Below are 25,987 nucleotides of genomic sequence, written 5' to 3' on the forward strand. Positions count from 1 at the left end.
GAGTTGATGATGGACACACCTAGTGTGCTATGGTCCATGGAGCCGCAAAGAGTCAGACACGACTGAGTGACTGCACTGAACTGAGGTGGCGCTAGTGGTAAGAACCCACCCACCAGTGCAGTGGATGTAAGATATACGGGTTCATTCCCAGGATAGGAAAGGTGCCCTGGAGAAGGAGCTGGCAACCCACTCCCACATGTGTGTGTGTGTGTATGTGTATATATACATATTTTTTTCTAATCAAATTTGGGAAGTTTTGGCCATTATTGTTTGAAATATTTTTGCTGCCCTTTCTATCTTTCCCATTCGGGACTCTAATCATACTTGAATTGTCACAGGTGTCAAGGGACTTGGAAGTGAAGTTCATCCCACCTGCGCCACCAAAATTTTCACTTTTTCCAGAATTTTACCATCAGAATTTTCACTTTGGTATGACACAACAGAAGGTCAGCAAATTCTGTCCTAATAAAACTGGACAAAACAATCACAAACAACCATTTCAGTACAACCAGAGGCACGCAACAAACTGAGGAGCACTTACTTATTAAGCTATTCAACTTCAGGCAACAACAGTGGTTTTGCAGTTCTGAGCTGTATCCTTCTGTTAAATTGTAGCTGCGAGTGTAACAGTTTCTGAGTTCTGTGACTCTTTTTGGCAAACCACAGAAATCCATTCTATTGTTGATGAACATTTGGGTTCCCTGTGTTTGCCTATTACACATATTGGTTTTATGGTATTTCCTGTATATGTCTGTTGGTGAATGTGTATACGTTTTTTTCTTCTTTCTACCTAGGAATAAACTGCAGAGTTTTGTTCAATTTGCTGTATACTGCCAAAAGTTTCCAGAGTGGTTGAATCAATTTACCCTCCCGTAAACCAGACTCTACATCTTCACCCACAATTGATATCTCATTGTTAATGATTCCAGTGTGTACAGTGTGGCCTTATTTTCCATCTTCCTGATGATCAATGAAGTTAACGTCCTTTATATATATTTGTCTTGTGACTGTCTTTGTGAAGTGTCAGCTCAAGTATTTCATCTGTTTTAAATAATTGTTTTGTCTATTCTTTTCTTATTATGTGTAGGATTTCTTTATATATTCTGGATATGTTTGTTTTCTTTTCTTTTTTTTACATGTATGTATGTTTGTTTTCCCTTCATGGATCACAGCCTTGCTGTGTCAAAGGGGCTTGTGTAACTCCATGAATTTATGAGCCATGCACTGCATGGCTCCTCAAGATGGACAGGACATAGTGAAGAGTGCTGACAGGACATGGTACCCTGGAGAAGAAAATTGCAACCCACTACAGTATTCTTGCCTGGAGAACCCCAGGGACAGTATAAACAGGCAAAAAGATGTGACACAGAAGATGAGCCACCCAAATTGGAAGGTGTCCAATATACTACTGCAGAAAAGTGGAGGGCAATTACTGATAGCTGCAGTAAGAATGAAGTGGCGGGTTGAAGCGGGAATGACATTCAGCTTTGAATGTGTCTGGTGCTGAAAGTAAAGTCCAATAAATACAATAAATATTGCATAGGAATCTGGAATGTTAGATTCATGAGTTAAGATAAATTGGATGTGGTTAACTAGGAGATGGCAAGATTGAACATTGACATCTTAGGACTCACTGAATGAATGTGAACAGGAATGGATGGATTTAATTCAGATGACCATCATATCTACTACTATAGGCAAGAATCCATTAGAAGAAATGGAGTAGCTCTCATTCAACAGAAGAGTCAGAAATGCAGCACTTGGGTGCAGTCTCAAAAACAACAGAATAATATCAGTTTGTTTCCAAGGCAAGCCTTATTCAACATCCCAGTAATCCAAGTGTGTGTCCCAGCCAATGATGTGAAAGAAGCTGAAGTTGACCACTTCTGTGAAGATCAAGATCTAAAAGATCCTACAAGATCTTTTAGAACTAACACCAGAAAAAGATGTCCTTTTCATTATGGGAAATTGGAATGCAAAAGTAGCAAGTCAAGAGATACCTGGAGTAACTGGCAAGTTTGGTGTTGGAGTACAAAATGAAAAAGGACAAAGACTAACAGACTTTTGCCAAGAGAACACACTGGTCATAGCAAACACCCTTTCCATCAGCCCAAGAGTTGACTCTACACATGGACATCACCAAATGGTCAATACCAAAATCAGGTTGATTATGTTCTTTGCAGCTAAAATTGGAGAAGTTCTATACAGTCAGCAAAAACAAAACATGGTGTTGACTGCGGCTCAGATCATGAGTTCTTTATTGCATAATTCAGGCTTAAATTGAAGAAAGTAGGGAAAACCACTAGGCCATTAAGTTCAGTTCAGTTGCTCAGTCGTGTCTGACTCTTTGTGACCCATGGACTGCAGCAGCCAGGCTTCCCTGTCCATCACCAACTCCCAGAGCTTACTCAGACTCATGTCCATTGAGTCAGTGATGCCATCCAACCATCTCATCCTCTGCCGTGCCATTTTCCAATGAGTCAGTGCTTTGCATCAGGTGGCCAAAGTATTGGAGCTTTAGTTTCAGCATCAGTTGTTCCAATGAATATTCAGTACTGGTTTCCTTTAGGATTGACTGGTTGGATCTCCTTGCAGTCCAAGGGACTCTCAAGAGTCTTCTCCAACACCACAGTTCAAAAGCATCGTGCTCAGCTTTCTTTATGGTTCAACTCTCACATCCGTACATGACTACTAGAAAAACCATAGCTTTGTTCAGTCCTTGCTGTTTCTGTCCTTTATTGTGCCCATTCTTGCATGAAGTGTTCCCTTGGTATCTCTGATTTTCTTGAAGAGATCTCTAGTCTTTCTCATTCTATTGTTTTTCTCTATTTCCTTGCATTGATCACTTGGGAAGGCTTTCTTATCTCTCTTTGCTGTTTTTGAAACTCTGCATACAAATGAGTATATCTTTCCTTTTCTGCTTTGCCTTTCACTTCTCTTCTTTTCTCAGCTATTTGTAAGGCCTCCTCAGATAACCATTTTGCCTTTTTGCATTTCTTTTTCTTGGGGATGGTGTTGATCACTGCCTCCTGTATAATGTCACAAACCTCTGTCCATAGTTCTTCAGGCACTTTGTCTACCAGATCTAATCCCTTTAAGCTACTTGTCATTTCCACTGTATAACCATAAGGGATTTGATTTAAGTCATACCTGAATGGTCTAGTGGTTTTTCCTACATTCTTCAATTTAAGTCTGAATTTGGCAATAAGGAGTTCATGATCTGAGCTACAGTCAGCTCCCAGTCTTGTTTTTGCTGACTGTATAGAGCTTATCCATCTTCAGCTACAAAGAATATAATCAATCTGATTTTGGTATTGACCATCTGGTGATGTCCATGTATATAGTCATCTGTTGTGTAGGTGGAAGAGGGTGTTTGCTATGACTAGTGCATTCTCTTTGCAAAACTCTTGTTAGCCTTTGCCCTGCTTCATTTTGTACTCCCAAGGCCAAACTTGCCTGTTTATCCAGGTATCTCTTGACTTCCAACTTGTGCATTCCAGTCCCCTGGGATGAAAAGGATATCTTTTTTTGGTGTTCGTTCTAGAAGGTCTTGTAGGTATTCATAAAACTGTTCAACTTCAGTTTCTTCTGCGTTATTGGTTGAGGCATAGATTGGATTACTGTGATATTGAATGGTTTGCCTTGGAATTGAACAGAGATCATTCTGTCTTTGAGATTGCACCCAGGAACTGCATTTCAGACTCTTTTGTTGACTCTTTTGTTGACGGCTACTCTTTTTCTTCTAAGGGATTCTTGGCCACAGTAGTAGATACAATGATCATCTGAATTAAATTCACCCATTCTAGTCCATTTTAGTTCACTGATTCCTAAAATGTCAGTGTTTACTCTTGCCATTAAGTATGACCTAAATCAAATCCCTTATGATTATACAGTAGAGGTGATGAATAGATTTAAGGGATTAGATCTGTTAACAGAGTGCCTGAAGGACTATAGACGGAGATTTGTAACGTTGTTTAGGAGGCTGTGACCAAAACTATCCCAAAGAAAAAGAAATACACGAAGGCGAGATTGTTGTCTGAGGAGGCTTACAAATTCCTGAAGAAAGAAGAGAAGCAAAAGCAAGAAAGAGAGGGAGGATGACACCCAGCTGGATGCAGAGTTCTCCAGAGCAGCAGCGAGAGGAAAGAAGACCTTAAGTGAGCAAACGGTGCAGCGAGAGAGAGGGATAACAGGGCAGGAAAGACTGAAGATGACCTCACGAAAACTGGAGCTATCAAAGGAACATTTCACGCAGAGATGGGCACAGTAAAGGACAAAAATGGTAAGGACTTAACAACCAGACGAGATTGAGAAGAGGTCGCAAGAGTACACACAAGAACTGTACCAAAAAGGTCTTAATGACCTTGATAACCATGATGGTGTGGACACTCACCTAGAGCTAGACATCCTGGAGTCTGAAATCAAATAGGCCTTAGGAAGCATTACTACAAAGCTAGTGATTGTGATGGAATTCCAGCTGAGCTATTTATAATCCTGAAAGATGATGCTGTTAAACTGCTGCACTCAATATGTCAGCAAATGTAGAAAACTCAGCAGTGACCTCAGGACTGGAAATGGTCAGCTTTCATTCCAGTCCCCTAAAAGGGCAATGCCAAAGAATGTTCAGAGTACCATACAGTTGAGCTCATTTCACATGATAGCAAGGTTATGCTCAAAATCCTTCAAGCTAGGCTTCAACAGTATCAACTGAGAACTTCCAGATCTACAAGCTAGATTTAGAAAAGGCAGAGGAACCAGAGATCAAATTGGCAACATTCATTGGATCATGGAGAAAGCAAGGGAGTTCCAGAAAAACATGTATTTCTGCTTCATTGACTACACTAAAGCCTTTGACTGTGTAGATCACAATGAACTATGGAAAACTCTTAAAGAGATGGGAGTACCAGACTACGTTGCCTGTCTCCTGAGAAACCTAAATGTGGGTCAAGAAGCAACAGTTAGAATCGGACATAGAACAACTGATTGGTTCAAAATTGAGAGATGAACAAGGCTGTATAATGTCACCCTGTTTATTTAACTTATATGCACACAGAGTACATCATGGGAAATGCCAGTGTGGATGGAACACAAGCTTTCATCAAGATTGCTGGGAGGAATATCAACAACTTCAGACATTCAGAGGATGAGTAGTTAGATAGCATCAGCAACTCAGTGGACATCAGTTTGAGCAACCTCCAAGATATAGTGGAGAAGGAAATGGCAACCCACTCCAGTATTCTTGCCTGGAAAATCCCAGGGAAAGAGGAGCCTGGTAGGCTGCTGTCTGTGGGGACAGACAGTCGGACACGACTGAATCGACTTAGCAGCAGCAGCATGATATGATGGAGGACAGAGAAGCCCTGCGTGCTGCAGTCCATGGGGTTGCAAAGTCAGATACGACTAGGGACTGAACAACAGTAACAGCAAAATGTTTGTTTATTTTTGAACACTCACATGTTTATTGATAATGTCTTTTTTCCCTCCTTGAATTACTTTTTCATTCTCTTAATAGTGTCTTCGGATGAACAGAAGTTCATAATCTTTACACAGTTCAATTTACTGATTTTTTTTTTCTTCTTCTTATGTTTAGTTGCTTTTTTAAAATCTTGTTTAGGAAACTTTCTTCCACTAATGAGAACCTACTGTATAGCACAGGAAGCTCTACTCAGTGCTCTGTGGTGACCTAAATGGAAAGGGAATCCAAAAAACGGGCACATGTGTAGCTAATTGACTTTTTTGTACAGTAGAAACTAACAGAAGATTGTAAAGGAACTATATTCCAAAAAAAATTTTTAAAAAGAAACCTTCTTCCCCCAAGATTTATTTGTTTATTTTTCACACACACATCTTTTATACCAATTCTCAGTCTGATTTTTCTCATGAACCAGTTTCATGATTTTTTCTAGAAAAATCATATAAGAGTTGATTCATTTTGGTTCATATTAATATATAGTTGAACCAGTGTCATTTATTTAAAAAAAAAATTTTTCCCCACTCCATCTGTCAACTTTATCATAAATCAGACAGTTATATTCACATGGATTTATTTTCTGAGTTTTATATTCTATTTTTGTATATATCCTGTGTCAGTACTGTGCTATGTTGATTTCTTTAGCATTTTCTTGATATCTTCTATAACTTAGGTGACTTGGTTCTTCTTCCTCAGGACTGCCTTGGCTATAGCTGGGAATGGAGGGGAGACTGGGGTAGAACAGATAAATGTATATGTAAAAAATAATAATAATTTATTTTTTATAAAAGATTGCCTTGGCTATTATAAGGCTTTTCTATATCCATGTAAATTGTGTAATCAACTCTTCAATATTCACAAAATGACTTGCTGGAAATTTTGAATATGATTGCATTCAGTTCAGTTCAGTTCAGTTGCTCAGTCGTGTCCGACTCTTTGCGACCCCATGAACCGCAGCACACCAGGCCTCCCTATCCATCACCAACTCCGGGAGTTTACCCAAACTCACGTCCATTGAGTTAGTGATGCCATCCAACCATCTCATCCTCTGTCCTACCCTTCTCCTCCTGCCTTCGATCTTTCCCAACATCAAGGTCTTTTCAAATGAGTCAGCTCTTCGAATCAGGTGGGCAAAATATTGGAGTTTCAGCTTCAACATCAGTCCTTCCAATGAACACCCAGGGCTGATCTCCTTTAGGATGGACTGGTTGGATCTCCATGTAGTCCAAGGGCCTCTCAAGAGTCTTCTCCAACACTACAGTTCAAAAGCATCAATTCTTCTGCGCTCAGCATTCTTTATAGTCCAACTCTCACATCCATACATGACTACAGGAAAAACCATAGCTTTGACTAGATGGACCTTTGTTGGCAAAGTAATGTCTCTGCTTTTTAATATGCTGTTTAGCTGGCATAGCTTTTCTTGAAAGGAGCAGGCGTCTTTTAATTTCATGGCTGCAGTCACCCTCTGCAGTGATTTTGGAGCCCAAAAAAAGAAAGTCTCTCACTGTTTCCATTGTTTCCCTATCTGTCATGAAGTGATGGGACCTGATGCCATGATCTTAGTTTTCTGAATGTTGAGTTTTAAGCCAACTTTTTTACTGTCATCTTTCACTTTCATCAAGAGGCTCTTTAGTTCTTCGTAGCTTTCTGCCATAAGGGTGGTGTCATCTGCATATCTGAGGTTATTGATATTTCACCCAGCAATCTTGATTCCAGTTTGTGCTTCCTCCAGCCAAGCATTTCGCATAAGGTATCTCCATAACTCTGCCCGTTCAAGCACTTAGAGGTCTCCCTTACCTGGAGTCCTCCTCTGTTGTTTGGCACATCAGGCACATAGAGGGAGCTTAAAGGGGTGGCCTGGGTGGAGTCCTCCTCTGTAGTTCTGACCATCAGTCACTTAAAGGTGCACCCTGGGCAGGGCCCTGCTTTGTAGTTCAGTGCGCCAGGTGTTTGATTGTCCAGCCTCTATCAGAGAGAGGCTATGGGGATGGCTCCCCTCCCTACACGTGACTCAGCACTGTTACCTTTCTCCCATGGCTGCCTAGCTTTCCTCTGAAGGCATCTCCCACCACAGTCTCCTCCCTCACATCTGCTCGGTCCGTCTCTGCGCAGTCAGTAGCAGCCCTCATCCTGGGATTGCTCCTCAATCCCTAAACTCCAGCTCCCAGCCACTGGCCTTCTAGGGGACCTGCGTCCCTGTCCAGGGTGTGTATGGTTGTGGCAAGGATTGTCTGATTCTCATTCCATTTAGGCTGCCACAGATCAGCTGTTTCACTCTCAGCCTTAAATGTTTTTCCTCTGACTCAGACAATTGCCCCAATGTGGGGATTGGACTCCTACTTCAGTTCCCCCAGCTGCCAAGTCCTAGTAACACTCCTATTTTTGCCCCTAGTGTCTTGATCCTGTTGAGTTTTGCATGGTTCTGTATATTCTTTTCCACTGGTCAGGTACTCCTGTCCGCTCTCAGCTGGTGTTCTGCATGCAGTTCTACATCTGAAGATGTATTCCTGATGTATCCGTGGAGAGAGATGTACTCCACATCCACCTACTCCTCTGCCATCTTGTTCTCTCCTTACAATCAGTTCTTTAAGACAGACTTTCCTTACTTGTTTGATGCTTTGCCTTGTTTTGTGCTGGTCCTTCTGCAACAGATTGTTTTTAATGCATGTGGCATCCCCTTGAATCTTTTGGAGGACACTTAAACTTATTTTAAAGCTTCCTTTTGTTTCCTACTGTGATTTGGTTTGGAGAAGGAAATGGCAGCCCACTCCAGTATCCTTGCCTGGAATATTCCATGGATGGAGGAGCCTGGTAGGCTACAGTCCATTGGGTCGCAAAGAGTCGGACACAACTGAGTGACTTCATTGTGTATAAATTGTATGATTTGGTTATTTGGCAATGAGGTAGATTATCTTTTATTTCCTGTATCTTTTTTTGTGTCTTCCCATGGTTTTCCTCAAATTCTTTTGATGAATTGTATGTATTTTATATTTACAAATGAGAGGGTAGTTCAGGAATTGTGAAAAGAAATGTCTTTTGGGGCTACCCAAGTGTTGTAAATGTGAGAAGTGGGGTAAGAATAGGTTTGTATTATTGTTGGAATACATGTTCTTTCTATTGCAGCAGCCACTATCGACTTAGACAGTTGGTGACATGGCAGTTCAGTCCCCATGTTTTGAAACCTTATGCGTTCCTATGAAATGCTAGAAAATTATTTATACTTTGGTTAAATTTCCTGTGATTTACATATTGACAACCAACTCACTTGGAAGATAATGATATGAGTGAAAAAGCATATTAGTTTGTCAATTTGCCACCCATGGTCTAGACACCTGGTAGCCAGAGTATTTTTCTCCAACTCAGGTGGAAATCCCTGTTCTGTAGTACTGCATGCAAGCACTGCTTGTAGGAGCTCAAAGACTGTGGATGTTCTGGGATCTCCTCTATAGTACTGAGGTAGTTTCTGAAGTGATGATAGGGTTATATGCCACTCTTGGAAGCCAGAAGTGACCTGGGAGACTATAAATTGTGTATCCCACCCCCATTCAATTCTGCATGTATCCCATTTACATGTCCCACTTCAGAGAACTACACTTGTGATTCTTATATTGGGGACAGATGGAGAGGTCAGCAGCTGTGAGAGCAAGATACCAGGCACTTACTTTGTAACCTTTTATTAACCTGTTGAATTATGGATGGCATCCTCCAGTTTTGTTTTTTGGTCCCCTTGAATCCTGAAAATTTTACCTAAAAGATCTTTTTCACCTTAACATGTGACTAGTTTTTCAACTCTAAAGGGTTCATAAAGCCTTTTCCCATCTGCTCTGTATCATCCCAAAGTGTTTCAGTATTCTTCCAAGTAAACAGAAAATGTTGTAAATTAGATTCATATTTTTTTCTGTTCTGTCAGTGATACTTGATGTGGAAGTAGAAAACAGATATGTGTATGTTTGAATGTAATGTATGTGTGTGTATAATACATACATATGTAATATACACATACCATACAGATATTTATTAGCTTCATTGTTCTGGGTGTCAATTCAGTTCTAAGTTTCTAAAGTTTTCTTTTATTTTTTTCTTTTAAGAGATAAACAAATGCCATCATATTTTTTGTTTACTGTATTGCTTCTCAAAAATAAAGGCAGTATCTTTCTTGAAATTTTTAGCACAGAAAGATATCTAAAAGTAAAACTTTGATCTTATTTGAGATATTTAATATACTTTGTTAGTTTTTTTATTTTTAAGTTATATGATAACACATTTACAGAAGACTTGGAAAATACTGGGAAAAGTTACATATAATTCCACTATAACAATTTTTTGTAAGTAAATGAATTAAGATTTTTCATTGGAATTTTGATATCAAACCCTCAGAAATTAATAGAATGAATGTACAGAGGCTTCCCAAATTGTACTAGTGGTAAAGAACCCGCCTGCCAATGCAGGAGATGTGAGAGACTTGGGTTCAATACCTGGGTCGGGAAGGTCCCTTGGAGGAGGGCATGGCAACCCACTCCAGTAATCTTGCCCAGAGAATCCCATGGACAGAGGAGCCTGGTGGGCTGCAGTCTGTGGGTGGCACAGATTCAGACACAACTGAAGTGAGTGAGCACTGCACTGCACAGAGAAGTGGAAGAAGATAGTAGGCCTGAAAAGCATTATGAACTGATTGACATAATTAAGATTTATACAGTTTTCACATAACAGTAGGATCCAAATTGTATCAAGTTCCCATAGACTATAAATTAGGAGACACTGGAACATATCCAGAGACATAAGACCAGGTGCAGAAATTTCATGGTCTTAAAGGTATTGAAATAGAGACTCTGTTTTCTTATTACTGTGAAGTGGTGTTAGTGGTCAATATCAAAAGATATTTTAAAATAAAGCACATATTTTCAAGTCTAATGTGACATTTACTAAGAGACATCTGACTTATCTGTTGAACACCTCAATAAAATTAGAAGACTGAAGAAACATAGATGGTGATTGTAGAAAAGAAAGCATTTAAATGAGAAATTAATATCATAGATACTTTTAAAAATCCCATGTATTTGGAAATTAAATACCTACTTTTAACTGAGGGGTATATCTAAGATGCCATAACAATGAAAACTAGAAAATATTTGTGATAGAATAAAAATAAAAGAAAATTTACCAGAATTTTTTGCATGCAGCTTGAGCTGTTCACTGCAATTAAACACAGTGTGGGGTCTTGAATAAGGTATGAAAATAAATAAGAGACACTAACATAGAATTTTGTAAGATTTGAACAAAATCTGTACTTTCGTTAATACTATATCACATGTTAATCTCGTGGTTTTTTTTTAAAACAACATAATATTTCTTCACATTCTCAGAATTGGATTAGAAATTTCAAGCCTCATTCAAAATTATTTTTTAATTACTGCACAGAGAAACCTGGCAGGCTACATTCCATGGGGTCACAAAGAGTTGTACATGACTGAGTGACTCACACACACACACACAAGACAATAAGTTAAACTTTTAACGGTGATACGGCCAAAATATATAAACGATACCAAAATTTTGAATGAATATAAATTAGAAGTCTAGCATTCTATTCATACTAAGTCAAGTGGACTCAAAATATCAAATTTTTTAACTAGGCAAAAATTTGTAAGTTTTCTAAAACATATATATATATACACACACATATATATATATATAGTCCTATACATACTATATGTGTGTGTGTGTGTGTGTGTGTGTGTGTGTGTGTGTGTGTATATAAAAGCTTTTCTACTATGATTGGTAATGGCTTGAGAAAGAACATCAAAAAAGATAGATGCAGAAATTGGAAAGCATAAACTAAATGAAATGGGAGCACTGAGCATGAAATAGAAAAAAATGAAACACACTAGATAAAAGTGAAAGATTGTAATATAGTCCAATTGTTTTTAAGCTTGGCAGCTCATTTGAAACACATCTGAAACTTTGTAGGAAAAAAAGCAAAGTATGAGCATTCATAGTTTTCAAACAATTCCAAGATAATTCTGATATGTACCTGGATTTTTTTTTTTTTTGCTTTTATTTATTTATTTTTTTCTCATTTATTTTTATTAGTTGGAGGCTAATTACTTCACAACATTGCAGTGGGTTTTGTCATACATTGACATGAATCAGCCATGGAGTTACATGTATTCCCCATCCTACCACCAGAAAATTACTAGAGCTAATCAACAAATATAGTAAAGTTGCAGGATATAAAATTAACACACAGAAATCCCTTGCATTCCTATACACTAACAATGAGAAAACAGAAAGAGAAATTAAGGAAACAATACCATTCACCGTTGCAACAAAAAGAATAAAATACTTAGGAGTATATCTACCTAAAGAAACAAAAGACCTATACATAGAAAACTATAAAACACTGATGAAAGAAATCAAAGAGGACACAAACAGATGGAGAAACATACTGTGTTCATGGATTGGAAGAATCCATACTGTCAAAATGGCTATTCTACCCAAAGCAATCTGTAGATTCAATGCAATCCCTATCAAGCTACCAACGGTATTTTTCACAGAACTAGAACAAATAATTTCACAATTTGTATGGAAATACAAAAAACCTTGAATAGCAAAAGCAATCTTGAGAAAGAAGAATGGAACTGGAGGAATCAACCTGCCTGACTTCAGGCTCTACTACAAAGCCACAGTCATCAAGACAGTATGGTACTGGCACAAAGACAGAAATATAGATCAATGGAACAGAATAGAAAGCCCAGAGATAAATCCGTGAACCTATGGACACCTTATCTTCAACAAAGGAGGCAAGAATATACAATGGAAAAAAGACAACCTCTTTAACAAGTGGTGCTGGGAAAACTGGTCAACCACTTGTAAAAGAATGAAACTAGAACACTTTCTAACACCGTACACAAAAATAAACTCAAAATGGATTAAAGATCTAAATGTAAGACCAGAAACTATAAAACTCCTAGAGGAGAACATAGGCAAAACACTCTCCGACATAAATTACAGCAAGATCCTCTATGACCCACCTCCCAGAATATTGGAAATAAAAGCAAAAATAAACAAATGGGACCTAATGAAACTTAAAAGCTTTTGCACTACAAAGGAAACTATAAGCAAGGTGAAAAGACAGCCCTCAGATTGGGAGAAAATAATAGCAGATGAAGCAACAGACAAAGGATTAATCTCAAAAATATACAAGCAACTCCTGCAGCTCAATTCCAGAAAAATAAATGACCCAATCAAAAAATGGGCCAAAGAACTAAACAGACATTTCTCCAAAGAAGACATACAGATGGCTAACAAACACATGAAAAGATGCTCAACATCACTCATTATCAGAGAAATGCAAATCAAAACCACAGTGAGGTACCATTACATGCCAGTCAGGATGGCTGCTATCCAAAAGTCTACAGGCAATAAATGCTGGAGAGGGTGTGGAGAAAAGGGAACCCTCTTACACTGTTGGTGGGAATGCAAACTAGTACAGCCGCTATGGAAAACAGTGTGGAGATTTCTTAAAAAACTGGAAGTATCTGGATTTTTTAAAGTGATTGCAGGTTTTTCTAATAAATTATAGTTTTAGTGATAAAGAATTCTATTATTTTCTGTTAACCAGTCATGTTACAATTATTGTATTAAGCAAAAATCACAATAGTAGAAGATGTTTATCAAGTTTTTAGTATCAATAGCCAGACAAAAATAGAAGATAATTACAGTTGCAAGCCATAATCGAAACATGATTAACCTAAAAATACTAAATAATTACATACAATTTGGAGTTGAGTAGAGTGATTTGTTAAATAGAGGTTGATACATGCACATGTTTTCATCTGCCCAGCCAGTCTGTGTCTTTTGGTTGGTGCATTCAATCCCTTATCATTTAAGGTAGTCATTGATATGTATGATCCCATGACAAGCCTATGCAGTGTGTCGAAAAGCCGAGACATCACTCTGCCTACAAAGGTCTGTATGATCATGGCTCTGGTCTTCCTAGTGGTCCTGTAGAGTTGTCAGAATTGGACCTTAAAGAAGGGAGAGCGCCAAAGAACTGATGCCTTCAAGCTGTGTTGCTGGAGAAGACTCCTGAGAGTCCCTTGGACAACAAAGAGATCAAACCAGTCAGTCTTAAAGGAAATCAACCCTGAATACTCACTGGAAGGACTGATCCTGAAGCTAAAGCTTCAGTATTTTGGTCACCTGATGTGAAGAGCTGACTCATTTAAAATAAGTCCCTGATACTGGGAAAGATTGAGGACAGAAGAAGAGGGCATCAGAGGATGAGATGGCTGGATGGCATCACTGATGCAGTGGACATGAACTTGGGGAAACTCTGGGAGATGGTGAGGGCTGTGAAGGCCTGGCGTGCTGCAGTTCATGGGGTTGCAAAGAGTTGGACATGATGGGCGACTGAACAACAACATGATCCTATTACCATTTTCTTAATTGTTTGGGGTTTATTTTGTGTTGGTCTTTTCCTTCTGTTTCCTGCCTAGAGAAAAGTTCCTTTAGCATTGGTTGTAAAGCTGGTATGGTGGTGCTGAATTCTTTTGCTTGTCTGGAAAGCTTTTGATTTCTTCATCAAATCTGAATAAGAGTCTTGTTGGGTAGAGTATTCTTGGTTGTAGGTTCTTCTCTTTCATCACTTTAAATATATTGTGCCATTCCCTTCTAGCTTGTACAGTTTCTATTGAGAAACTAGCTTATAACCTTGTGCGAGTTCGCTTGTATGTTATTTGTCATTTTACCCTTGTTGCCTTTAATATTTTATCTTTGTTTTTAATTTTTGTCATATTAATTGCTGTGTGTCTCAAGTGTTTTCCTCCTTGGGTTTATCCTGCCTTAGACTCTGTGTGCTGCCTGGACTTGACAGTTTCCTTTCCTATGTTAAGAAAGTTTTCACCTAATATTTCTTCAGATATCTTCTTGGGTTAATTCTCTCTCTCTTCTCCTTCTGGGACACCTATAATGTGAATGTTGGTGCGTTTATTGTTGTCCCAGAAGTCTCTTCATTCTTTTTTCTGTAGTTTGTTCTGTGGCAGTGATTTTGACCATTCTGTCCTCCAGGTCATCTATCCATTTTCCTGCCTCAGTTATTTGGCTATTGGTTCCTTCTAGTTTATTGTTCATCTCTGCTCTTTTGTTCTTCAGTTCTTCCAGGTCTTTGGCAAACACTTCCTGCATCTTCTCCATTGCTTTTCCAAGATCGTGGATTATCTTCACTATCGTTATTCTGAATTCGTTCTCTGGAAGGTTCAGTTCAGTTCAGTTGCTTAGTCATGTCTGACTCTTTGTGACTCCATGGACTGCAGCACACCAGGCCTCCTTGCCTATCTTCATTTAATTGTTTTTCTGGAGTTTTATCTTGTCCCTTAATCTGGGACATAATTTTCTGCTTTTTCATGCTGATTAACTTCCTATAATGTGGTTTTTCTTCTAGCAGCTGTGGAATGTTATTGTTGTTTCTTCTGTCTGCCCTCTGATGGAGGTGGCTAAGAGGCTTGTGTAAGCTTACTGATGGGATAGACTGGTGGGGAAAACTGGGTCTTGCTATGGTGGGCAGGGCCATGCTCAGTAAAACTTAATTCCGTTGTCTGCTGATGGGTGGTGGAGTTGTGGTCCTTCCCTGGTTGTGTTTTAGCCTGAGGCTAGTCACCTCTCTGGTAGGGTTAGTGGCAACCCCCAGGACTGCGCTGCCGGTGCCCCCATCCCCACGGTGAGCCGCTGGTGACCCATGCCTCCACAGGAGGCCCTCCAACACTAGCAGGTCGGTCTAGTTCAGCCTCCAGTGGGGTCACTACTCCTTTCCCCGAGGTCTTGGTGCACGTAAGGTTTTGTTTGTGCCCTCTCGGAGTGGAGTCTGTTTCCCCCAGTCCAGTGGAAGCCCTGTAATCAAATCCTGCTGGTCTTCACAGTCAGAATCCCTGCGGATTCTCAGTTCCTTTGCCAGATCCCAGGTTGGGAAGCCTGATGGGGAGTTCTGAACCTTCACAACAGTGGGAGAACTTCCTTGGTATTACTGTCACCAGTTTGTGGGTCACCCACCTGACAGGTATAGGATTTGATTTTACCATGACTGAGCCCCTCCTGGCATCTCATTGTGTCTTTTTCTTTGTCTTAAGATATGGGGTATCTTTTTTTGATGGGTTCCAGTGTCCTCCTGTTGCTGGTTTTTCAACAGCTAGTTGCAATTTTGGTGCTCTCACAGGAGTTGCATGCAGGTCTTTCTACTCCACCATCTTGACCTGAAAGTCAGTGTACTTTTAAAAAATTAGCTAATTAAAATTATTATTGTTATTTTTGGCTCTGCTGAGTCTTGGTTGCAGGCCTTTCCTAGTTGCAGTGTGCCAGCTTCTCGTTGCAGTGGCATCTCTGGTTGCAGAGCCCGGGCTCTAGAGCATGCGGGCTCCGTCATTGTGGCACACAGGCTTAGTTTCCTGACAGCATGTGCAGTCTCCCTGGATCAGGCCTCATACCCAGGTCCCCTGCATTGGCAGGTGGATTCTCAACCACTGGACCACCAGAAAAGTCCTAGCATTAGGTTTGTTGTGATAACAGTTACTGTCTTTTGTAGTATAATTATTCATATACTGAAAAAATTTTTTGAATTGGGAAAGTTTGCTGTTTTCTTTATAGCTGCTTTGTTTTAAAAAGGTTTAGTCCTTAGCTTAGTAGAAAAGAAATTATTGACTTGTTTTGTTTTACTTATTTCTTTAATAAAGCTTTACTATTTCATCTTTTTTTAATAGGAAAAAGTAGAAAAGTTTTAAAAAGCACATATTGAAAAATTTTAGAGGAACTGCCTGCATCATTGCTTTATTACCCAGAAGCAGTTTCTCATACTGCCAGAAATTCCATTGCCCTGCCATGCCTGCTGCTCAGTCATATCTAATTCCTTTAGAGCTATGTATTTTAACGTGCAGTTCAGTAAATCCATACTCTGTCATTCATACATGGATATGTTGTTGCTGTTTGGTTTCTCAGTTGTGTCCAGCTCTTTGGGACGCCATGGACTACAGCACACCAGGCTTCCCTGTTCTTCACTTTTGCACAAACCCATGTCCATTGAGTCGGTGATACCATCCTACCATCTCAACTTCTTTCACCCCCTTCTCCTCTTGCCCTCGGTCTTTCCCAGCATCAGTCTTTTTCAATGAGTCAGCTCTTTGTATCAGGTGGCCAAAGTATTGGAGTTTAAGCTTCAGCGTCAATTCTTCCAGTGAATATTTAGGGTTGATTTCCTTTAAGATTGACATGGATATGGTCTTGCCAAATTAAAGAGTTAATTTCTTAATCCTAAATACATTACCTGCACAAGTGAATGCGTATTTGGATCATCTTGAATGTAGAACTGTTTTAGGGGAGACCAGAGGTCTGCAAGGTGAGGATGAAGCTGGGGCAGCAGAGGTGAACAGAATTACTGTCCCTTTGACAGAATGAAGGCAGTCCTGGAGTTACTGGTGTAGTGTTCACCAGTGCTTCCCCAACCCTATTTTTTTCCACTGGCAGAAACTGTGAGGAAACCCATAGACAAGGGGAGTTTGAAAAATACCTGTTAAACCCTCAGCCTTGGTCTGACAGTGTATAATAGGGAAAAACGGGCTAAAAGATTGGATAAGAGAAAATTTTTTCTCATCAGAAAATGTTTTGACACACCAGGGATCAGAGAAACATTTTTTAAAATATACTGACTGTTATGTTTTGTTGTTTTACCATATTTCTATGATGCATATGACAAATCATTAAACAGTCCTAATATTGATTAGTATCCCCTTTGAATATTTCTGTATCTCTGTATTCTGTGGAATTTATTAGGAAAGATTTTTCTGAAAACTGATTTTGCACTTATTTGTTGTCCTTCATCTTTTCTATTTTTTGTTTGTTTTTCAGTGCAGTGAGTAGAGTTCAAATGCCACTAGCTGCGATGGCAAATCTTTTCTAACCTATGAAAATTATGTTATTAAGGGATGGATTTGAAATCATTTCTGTGGAAGAATCTTAGTTTCATTTTTTGAAAAACCTGTGGAGGTAAACTGTCTGAAGTTAGAGGCTAGTCACTCTATCTTTCCCCCTGTTTTTGTAATTCATAGGATTTCAAGTGCATAGAAATAGATTAGTCATAACTGTCTTAGTGATACATAGATTTGTTTCACTCATGGAATGAAACATTTAATTAAACACTCATTCCCCCATTTGTTTTATCCTTCTTATTTTGTTTTTAAAATTTATTGCTGCAACATAGTTTTTAAGGATGTGTTAAATACTGGTGAACCCATGCATAACCCAATAACAATTTATTTTTATGTCCTGTTTGCCTATCTCTTTCCCTACTCCCCATCCACAAAGATAACTACAATTCTGAATTTTTTTGTCATTTGCTTGATTATTTTCTAGATTTAGATCACATTATTATATATATAAACACATGGATGTGTCCATGTTATTTGGTTCTGGTCATTTTTGAACTTTTAAAAAGGGCATAATGTATAACATTCATGTTGTCTTCTGGGGCTTCCTTTTTTCTATTGTGCACTGTTAGTTTTTCCATTGTTTATACAATGCTGCTATAAACATTCTTGTACATGTCTTTATGTTCATGTGCTTGATTTTCTTTTTCATGGGATCACAGTTTATGCAGAAGTTCAGTTTATCCATTTTTATCTAGTTGCATTTAGTTGCTTTTAACTTCATTAGAAAATTTTGTTAAATTGTATTGTGATGGTTGTCATAGCAGCATGAATATTTTAAAAAACATCAAAATCAGTGAATTTTTTTGTAGCCATTTTAATATTGAAGGTGGAAGAAAAAAAGCAACATTTTTTGGACGTATTATGCTTTACTATTTCAAGAAAGGTAAACACACAACTGAAACACAGAAAAAAGACTTGAGCAGTATATGGAAAAGGTGCTGTGACTGTTGAATATATCAAAAGTGGCTTGCCAAGTTTCATACGGGAGATTTCTTGCCGGATGGTACCCCAAAGTCAATGTTACACCACATGGGAGAGAGCCAACATACTCAAAATATCCAAACCAGGCGTTGAAAATCATTTGCACCAGCTTGGTTATGTCAGTCACTTTGATGTTTGGGTTCCACATAAGTTAAGCAAAAGAAAAACCCTTCTTGACTGTATTTTCACACAGGATTCTTTACTTAAATGTAACAAAAATGTACCAGTTTTTAACATTGTGATGGACAATGAAATGTGGATACTGTACAATAATGTGAAATGGAAAAGATTCCTGAGCAAATGAAATGAACCACCACCAACCATACTGAAGGCTGGTCTTCATCCACAGAAGGTGATGTCATGTATATGGCAGGATTGGTAGGAAGTCCTTTCTTAGGGGCTCTATGTGGAAAACCAGACAATTAATTCCAGCAAGTACTGTGCCCATTGAGACCAACTGAAAGCACACAATGAAAAGCATCCAAAATTAGTCAACAGAAAATGCGTGATCTTCCCTCAGGATAATGCATGTTTCTTTGATGACCAGGCAAAAATTGTTGTAACTTGGCTGGGAAGTTCTGATTCATCCACTGTGTTCACCAGACACTGCACTTTTAGATTTTGACTTATTTCAGTCTATACAAAATTCTCTTAATGGAAAACAATTTGAATTCCCTGAAAGACTGTTAGAAGCCACCTGGAACAGTTCTTTGCTCAAAAAGATAAAAAGTTTAGGCAAGATTGAATTATGAAGTTGCCTGGAAAATGGCAGAAGAAAATGGTGAATACATTATTCAATAAAGGTCTTGGCAAAATGAAAAATCTGTCTTTTATTTTTATTTAAAAACTGAAGGAATTTTTTGGCCAACCCAGTATGAGTGATGTGATCTTTTGGTTCCAAATCCTGTGATTCAGATTCTGTCTAAAATTTGGTTTTAGGCTACACTTTTTTTTTTTGCCTTTTAACTGGTATATTAAGGCTATGTGAATTCAGTTACCTCATTATTTTTTTCTATGTACTGCAGTTCTAAGTTGTCATTTTGTTCCTTTTTGCCTTTATTTGCATTGAATAGTTAGGCTAATTTTTTTTCTATTACATTAGAAGTATTCTACTCTATTCCTGTTACTTTTGTGGTTTCTATAGCATTACATGTAAACTTATCAAAGTCTACTATTAATCAATATCTTTAATTTTGTATAATATTTACATGTTATTGTTCAGTTGTTAAGTCATGCCCAACTCTTTGCAACCCCATGGACTGCAGCATGCCAGGCCTCCCTGTCTCTCACTGTCTCCCATTGTTTGTCCAAGTTCATTTCCATTGAATCAGTAATGCTGTCCAACCATCTCATTCTCTGCCTCCCCCTTCTCCTTTTCCCTTTCGTCTTTCCCAGCATCAGTGTCTTTTCCAGTGAGTTGACTCTTTGCATCAGGTGGCCAAAGTATTGGAGCTTCAGCTTCAGCATCAGTCCTTCCAGTGGATATTCAGGGTTGATTTCCTTAAAGATTCCTTTAGGATGTCCTGCATATTAGCATAAATGAGGTAAATGAATACTATTAAGTATTTTGTTTTTGTTGTTTAGTCACAAAGAGTTGTTTGCCTCTTTGTGAGCCCTTGAACTGTATAGCCCACCAGGCTCCTCTGCCATGGGATTTAGCAGGCAAGAATACTGGAGTGGGTTGTCATTTCCTTCTCTAAGTTTTTTTTTTTTTTTTTTAACTTCAAACTTTTTATTTTGTATTGGCATATAGCCAACTGATTAACAATGTTCTGGTAGTTTCAGGTGAATAGTGCAAGGATTCAGCCGTACATATACGTGTATCCATTCTCCCTCAAAGCTCCCTACTATGCAGGCAAGCACATAACATTGAGCAGAGTTCCACGTGCTATACAACAGGTCTTTGTAGGCTATCCATTTTACATGGTCATGTACACACTACTCTGTAAAATCTGATTAAATATTTTACTTCTGTATAGTTGAAAATAAAAACTATAAGACCCGTTATTTTTGTTTTGTATCATCCCTGTCCACTTATATACCATTTTCCATGATCTTTATTTTATTTTGCATCTTGAACCTTAATTATACCTCCATCATTTACCTTCTCCTGGAAGGTTTTTGTTTTTTTTTTTAATATTAGTGAAGTCTATAAGTTAGTAAACTCATTACTATAAGTTGGTAAACTTGTTTTTGCCAAATCTAAAACTATGGATACTTGCCTTTGTGTCAGAGGACATTTTAACTGAGTATACAACTTTAGGTTGGCATTTGTTTTATTTTTCTTACTATACTGATGATAGAATAGCATGCTCCTTGTCTCAGTTCAAAAATGTTAGTCTTAAGAAACAATCTAACTGTTGTTCCTTTGAAAGTAATCTGTTATTTCTGTTTTAAAGAATTTTTTTAAGATTCTCTATATTTTAACTTGATTGCAAATGTGGATTTCTTTTTACACTGCTTAAAATTTGATAGATTGCTTTAATCTCTTCATTGATGTCTGTCATTGATTCAAGTACATTCTCAGTCATTGGTTCCTAAAATATTGTCTCTGCCTCACTGTTATTACTGGACTAGATTAAATTGTTAGACTTTCTTATTGGATCCTCTGTGTCTCTTACTTTCTCTTATATCCTGTCTGTTTGTCTCTGCTACATTCTGGACACTTCTCTTGACCTACCTTTGGTTCAGTTATTATCTCTTAAACTGTATTTCAGTTCAGTTCAGTTCGGTTGCTCAGTTGTGTCCGACTCTTTGCAACCCCATGAGTCGCAGCATGCCAGGCTTCCCTGTCCATCACCAACTCCCGGAGTTCACTCAAACTCATGTGCATCAAGTTGGTGATGCCATCCAGCCATCTCATCCTCTGTCATCCCCCTCTCCTCCTGCCCCCAATCCCTCCAAGGATCAGGGTCTTTTCCAATGAGTCAGCTCTTAGCATGAGGTGGCCAAAGTACTGGAGTTTCAGATTCAGCATCAGTCCTTCCAGTGAACACCCAGGAATGATCTCCTTTAGGATGGACTGGTTGGATCTCCTTGCAGTCCGAGGGACTCTCAAGAGTCTTCTCCAACACCACAGTTCAAAAGCATCAATTCTTTGGTGCTCAGCTTTCTTCACAGTCCAACTGTCACACCCATACATGACCACTGGAAAAACCATAGCCTTGACTAGACGGACCTTTGTTGGCAAAGTAATGTCTCTGCTTTTTAATATGCTGTCTAGGTTGATCATAACTTTCCTTCCAAGGAGTAAGCGTCTTTTAATATCATGGCTGCAGTCACACTCTGCAGTGATTTTCGAGCCCAGAAAAATAAAGTCTGACACTGTTTCCCCATCTATTTCCCATGAAGTGATGGGACCAGATGCCATGATCTTAGTTTTCTGAATGTTGAGCTTTAAGCCAACGTTTTCGCTCTCCTCTTTGACTTTCATCAAGAGGCTTTTTAGTTCTTCTTCACTTTCTGCCATAAGGATGATGTCATCTGCATATCTGAGGTTATTGATATTTCTCCCAGCAATCTTGATTCCAGCTTGTGCTTCTTCCAGCCCAGCGTTTCTCATGATGTACTCTGTATATAAGTAAAATAAGCAGAGTGACAGTATACAGCCTTGACGTACTCCTTTTCCTATTTGGAACCAGTCTGTTGTTCCATGTCCAGTTCTAACTTTTGCTTCCTGACCTGTGTATCGGTTTCTCAAGAGGCAGGTCAGATGGCCTCGTATTCCCTTCTCTTTCAGAATTTTCCACAGTTTATTGTGATTAACACAGTCAAAGGCTTTGGCATAGTCAATAAAGCAAAAATAAATGTTTTTCTGGAACTCTCTTGCTTTTTAATGATCCAGCGGATGTTGGCAATTTGATCTCTGGTTCCTCTGCCTTTTCTAAAACCAGCTTGAATAGCTGGAAGTTCACAGTTCACGCATTGCTGAAGCCTGGCTTGGGGAATTTTGAGCGTTACTTTATTAGTGTGTGAGATGAGTGCAATTGTGTGGTAGTTTGAGCATTCTTTGGGATTGGAATGAAAACTGACCTTTTCCAGTCCTGTGGCCACTGCTGAGTTTTCCAAATTTGCTGGCATATTGAGTGCAGCACTTTCACAGCGTCATCTTTTAGGATTTGAAATAGCTCAACTGGAATTCCATCACCTCCACTAGCTTTGTTCGTAGTGATGCTTCCTAAGGCCCACTTGACTTCACTTTCCAGGATGTCTGGCTCTAGGTGAGTGATCACACCACCCTGATTATCTGGGTTGTGAAGTTCTTTTTTGTACAGTTTTTCTGTGTGTTCTTGGCACCTCTTCTTAATATCTTCTGCTTTTGTTAGGTCCATACCATCTCTGTCCTTTATCGAACCCATCTTTGCATGAAATGTTCCCTTGGTATCTCTAATCTTCTTGAGGAGATCTCTAGTCTTTCCCATTATGTTGTTTTCCTCTATTTCTTTGCATTGATCACTGAGGAAGGCTTTCTTATCTCTCCTGGCTATTCTTTGGAACTCTGTATTCAAATGGGAATATCTTTCCTTTTCTCCTTTGCTTTTTGCTTCTCTTCTTTTCACAGCTATTTGTAAGGCCTCCTCAGACAGCCATTTTGCTTTTTTGCATTTCTTTTCTATGGGGATGGTCTTGATCCCTGTCTCCAGTACAGTGTCAGAAACCTCCATCCATAGTTCATCAGACACTCTGTCTATCAGATCTAGTCCCTTAAATCTATTTCTCACTTCCACTGTATAATCATAAGGGATCTGATTTAGGTCATACCTGAATGGTCTAGTGGTTTTCCCTACTTTCTTCGATTTAAGTCTGAATTTGGCACTAAAGAGGTCATAATCTGAGCCACAGTCAGCTCCTGGTCTTGTTTTTGCTGACTGTATAGAGCTTCTCCATCTTTGGCTGCAAAGAATATAATCTTGTTAAACATATGCATTGAGTTTTTAATTTAATTTTTTCTGTTCTAGACTTTCTTTTTGTTCTTTTAATCTGCTACAACGTTTCAAGCTTACTTTATATGTCTTGTAACACAGTAAGCATGCTGATTTTAAAGTCTGTTAAATAATTCCAAAACGTGAGGTCTTTGAATATTTGTTATGTATTGTTTGCTGTTTTCTTTTTCATGGTGTCTTATTTGCTTTTGTATCTGATTGCCTTTGATTATGTCCTTGTCATTATATTTGAGAAAGTATATGTGTGGTTGATGTGAATCCTGGGTGATGACTGCCTTTTCAGAAATAACTTTAGATTTTTTTTCTTCTAAACATCTGGAGAGGCTACCAGTGTGGATCAGTATAATCCAAATTTAACGTTTGAGGTTTCCTGGACTATGTACATGACATGAAGCTGGGCTGCAGGTTCATAACTGAGTTTGAGTAACTCTTTGCAGTGTACCTTTAAATTGTTCGTGCTTTTGTAGCAAAAGCAGCTGAATCCTGGGCATACCTTATTAGGTTCTTTATTTAGATTTTTGCCTATCTTGTTACCTTTTCATACCTTTAAGACATTTTCCATGTTTCATTATTCCTTAATATTTTTCATTTCAGGGTTTAGTTACCTAGTCTGCCATTAACACGAGTCAGAAATCTTCCCTTTCATTTACTTTAGAATTTTTCTTGATGTTTGTTTGCTTTTTGTAGGTTCTACATGAAACATTTCCTCAACACACATTCCTCATGAATGGTCTCATTCAGGGTGTAAAGGTAAGAACAATTTTTGTTTGGTTCACAACAAACCAAAGCCAGGAATCCTTGATAGCTTAACTCTGGAAGTTTAAATAGGACTCTGAAAAACTATTACCGTTTGTAAATCAAATTTTTAGTTGAATTATCCAAGTGAAAATAAAATACAACCCAAATCCATAAGGCACTGCTTTATTTTTATTAACATGTACAGAGCAGAATATGAAGGGTATAATTATGTGAACTTGTAATTCCTCTATTAACAGAATAAAATCAATCTTAAAAATCAGTCAAGTATTAATGTCTTCTTTTGAGATAGACTTTGAGAATGAAGAAGGAATCATTAAGATTTAGTTAGATATAAAGTCTTACGGCAAGGCTGGTGTTCTAGACACAACTTTCTGAGCTCTCAACCACTTGACATAATTAGCCTAATTCATTGTTTAAATTTTAATGTGATATTTGTCAGAAAAGCTTATAAATAAGGGGTTAAAATATAATGCTGTGTTCCAGTCCCAATTTGTAGTAAAGTATTATGTGTTCAGCATCTAATTTGTTCTTTTGAACTTAGGTAATATCAGTCTACATAATTTTACATTGTATTGAACAGCACACTTAAAATTATACCATAGTACTTTGCTAAATTCAGTCAGAGGAATTTGCTGAATGCATAGCTTTGAGCAACATTAATTGTAATGAATACTATTTATTCTTTGCCTATTTTCAAAAAGAATTTGAGAATGCTTACAATAATAACATGAGTAAAACAGGACAATTTAAATAAAGTAAAATAAGACATTTTTAATACTCATTGAGAGGAGGAATATTATCAAGAATCTGGTGTGTTTTTATTTAAGCACTAGTTTGTGAGCAGTTTTATCTACATGATCAAAAGAAAAACTAAATGAGAGAGGGTATTGATTACAAATACTACAAAGTTTATCATTTTAGTGCATTCTTTGAAAGTTACTCAGTAGATCTTTTTCTTTTATCATGTGGAGCTAATAAAATCTATTTTAGTCTGGTTTTACAGAAAAGCACCAACTTGGTCTGTGTTCGAAAGCCAAGTGGCATGCTTATCATACTTTCACTTAGAGACACCCACAATATTATTGTAAAAAAACATAGAACAAAAAGTATTTAAATTGATTCAAGGGTGTGGACCAGGACTTACTTAACTTCAGCAACTATTGAACTTCAGTTTATTGAACTTAAGGAGTTACATGTTTTAGTAACTGGCTGTTGTTTCTCTGATGAGGATATAACGAGAGAACCCTACAGCCAAGCATGCTGCTGCTGCTAAGTCGCTTCAGTCGTGTCTGACTCTGTGTGACCCCATAGACGGCAGCCCACCAGGCTACTCTGTCCCTGGGATTCTCCACGCAAGAACACTGGAGTGGGTTGCCAGTTCCTTCTCCAATGCATGGAAGTGAAAAGTAAAAGTGAAGTCGTATCCGACTCTTAGCGACCCCATGGACTGCAGCCTACCAGGCTCCTCCATCCATGGGATTTTCCAGGCAAGAGTAGTGGAGTAGCCAAGCATAGCTCTATTAAAATGTCTTACTATGGATATGAGCACAGTGGAACAAATATGGCTTTATATTGCTTTAGCTTTAAATTTCTGTTCTGCATCTTATTAGCGGTTACCTTAGTCATATAATTTAATCTTCCCTTCATTGGAAAGCAATGAGAAAGATAAAAGATCTCTTGTAGGGTGATTATGAGGATTCAGTGAGCTAGTATATGTAAAACTATTAGCACTCTGCATTCATGTGTTAAATACTTAGTAAATGTTGCAAAGAAAAATAAAGAACAGAAACTGTTAGAAAGAAACCTTGATGATCATTTTCTCACCAGTTTGGGGAAAGAGTTTCTTTTTTAGAATAAAAATT

General features: G+C 38.3%; 1 protein-coding gene across 3 annotated transcripts in view; it reads left to right on the forward strand.

The window, feature by feature from the left end:
- MFSD14B (major facilitator superfamily domain containing 14B) overlaps positions 1 to 25,987 on the forward strand; it is a 121,425-nt gene that overhangs the window by 48,064 nt on the left and 47,374 nt on the right. For 2 of the 3 annotated variants that reach the window (XM_043890846.1, XM_043890848.1), the window contains one exon: positions 24,054 to 24,116. The exons of the other annotated variant lie outside the window; for it this stretch is intronic. In XM_043890846.1, coding sequence (XP_043746781.1) covers positions 24,054 to 24,116 — 63 coding nt within the window. The remainder of the gene's footprint in view (positions 1 to 24,053; positions 24,117 to 25,987) is intronic. 3 annotated transcript variants of the gene reach the window in all.

Source organism: Cervus elaphus, chromosome 29, assembly GCF_910594005.1.
Source record: "Cervus elaphus chromosome 29, mCerEla1.1, whole genome shotgun sequence".
Classification (NCBI taxonomy): Eukaryota; Metazoa; Chordata; class Mammalia; order Artiodactyla; family Cervidae; genus Cervus; species Cervus elaphus.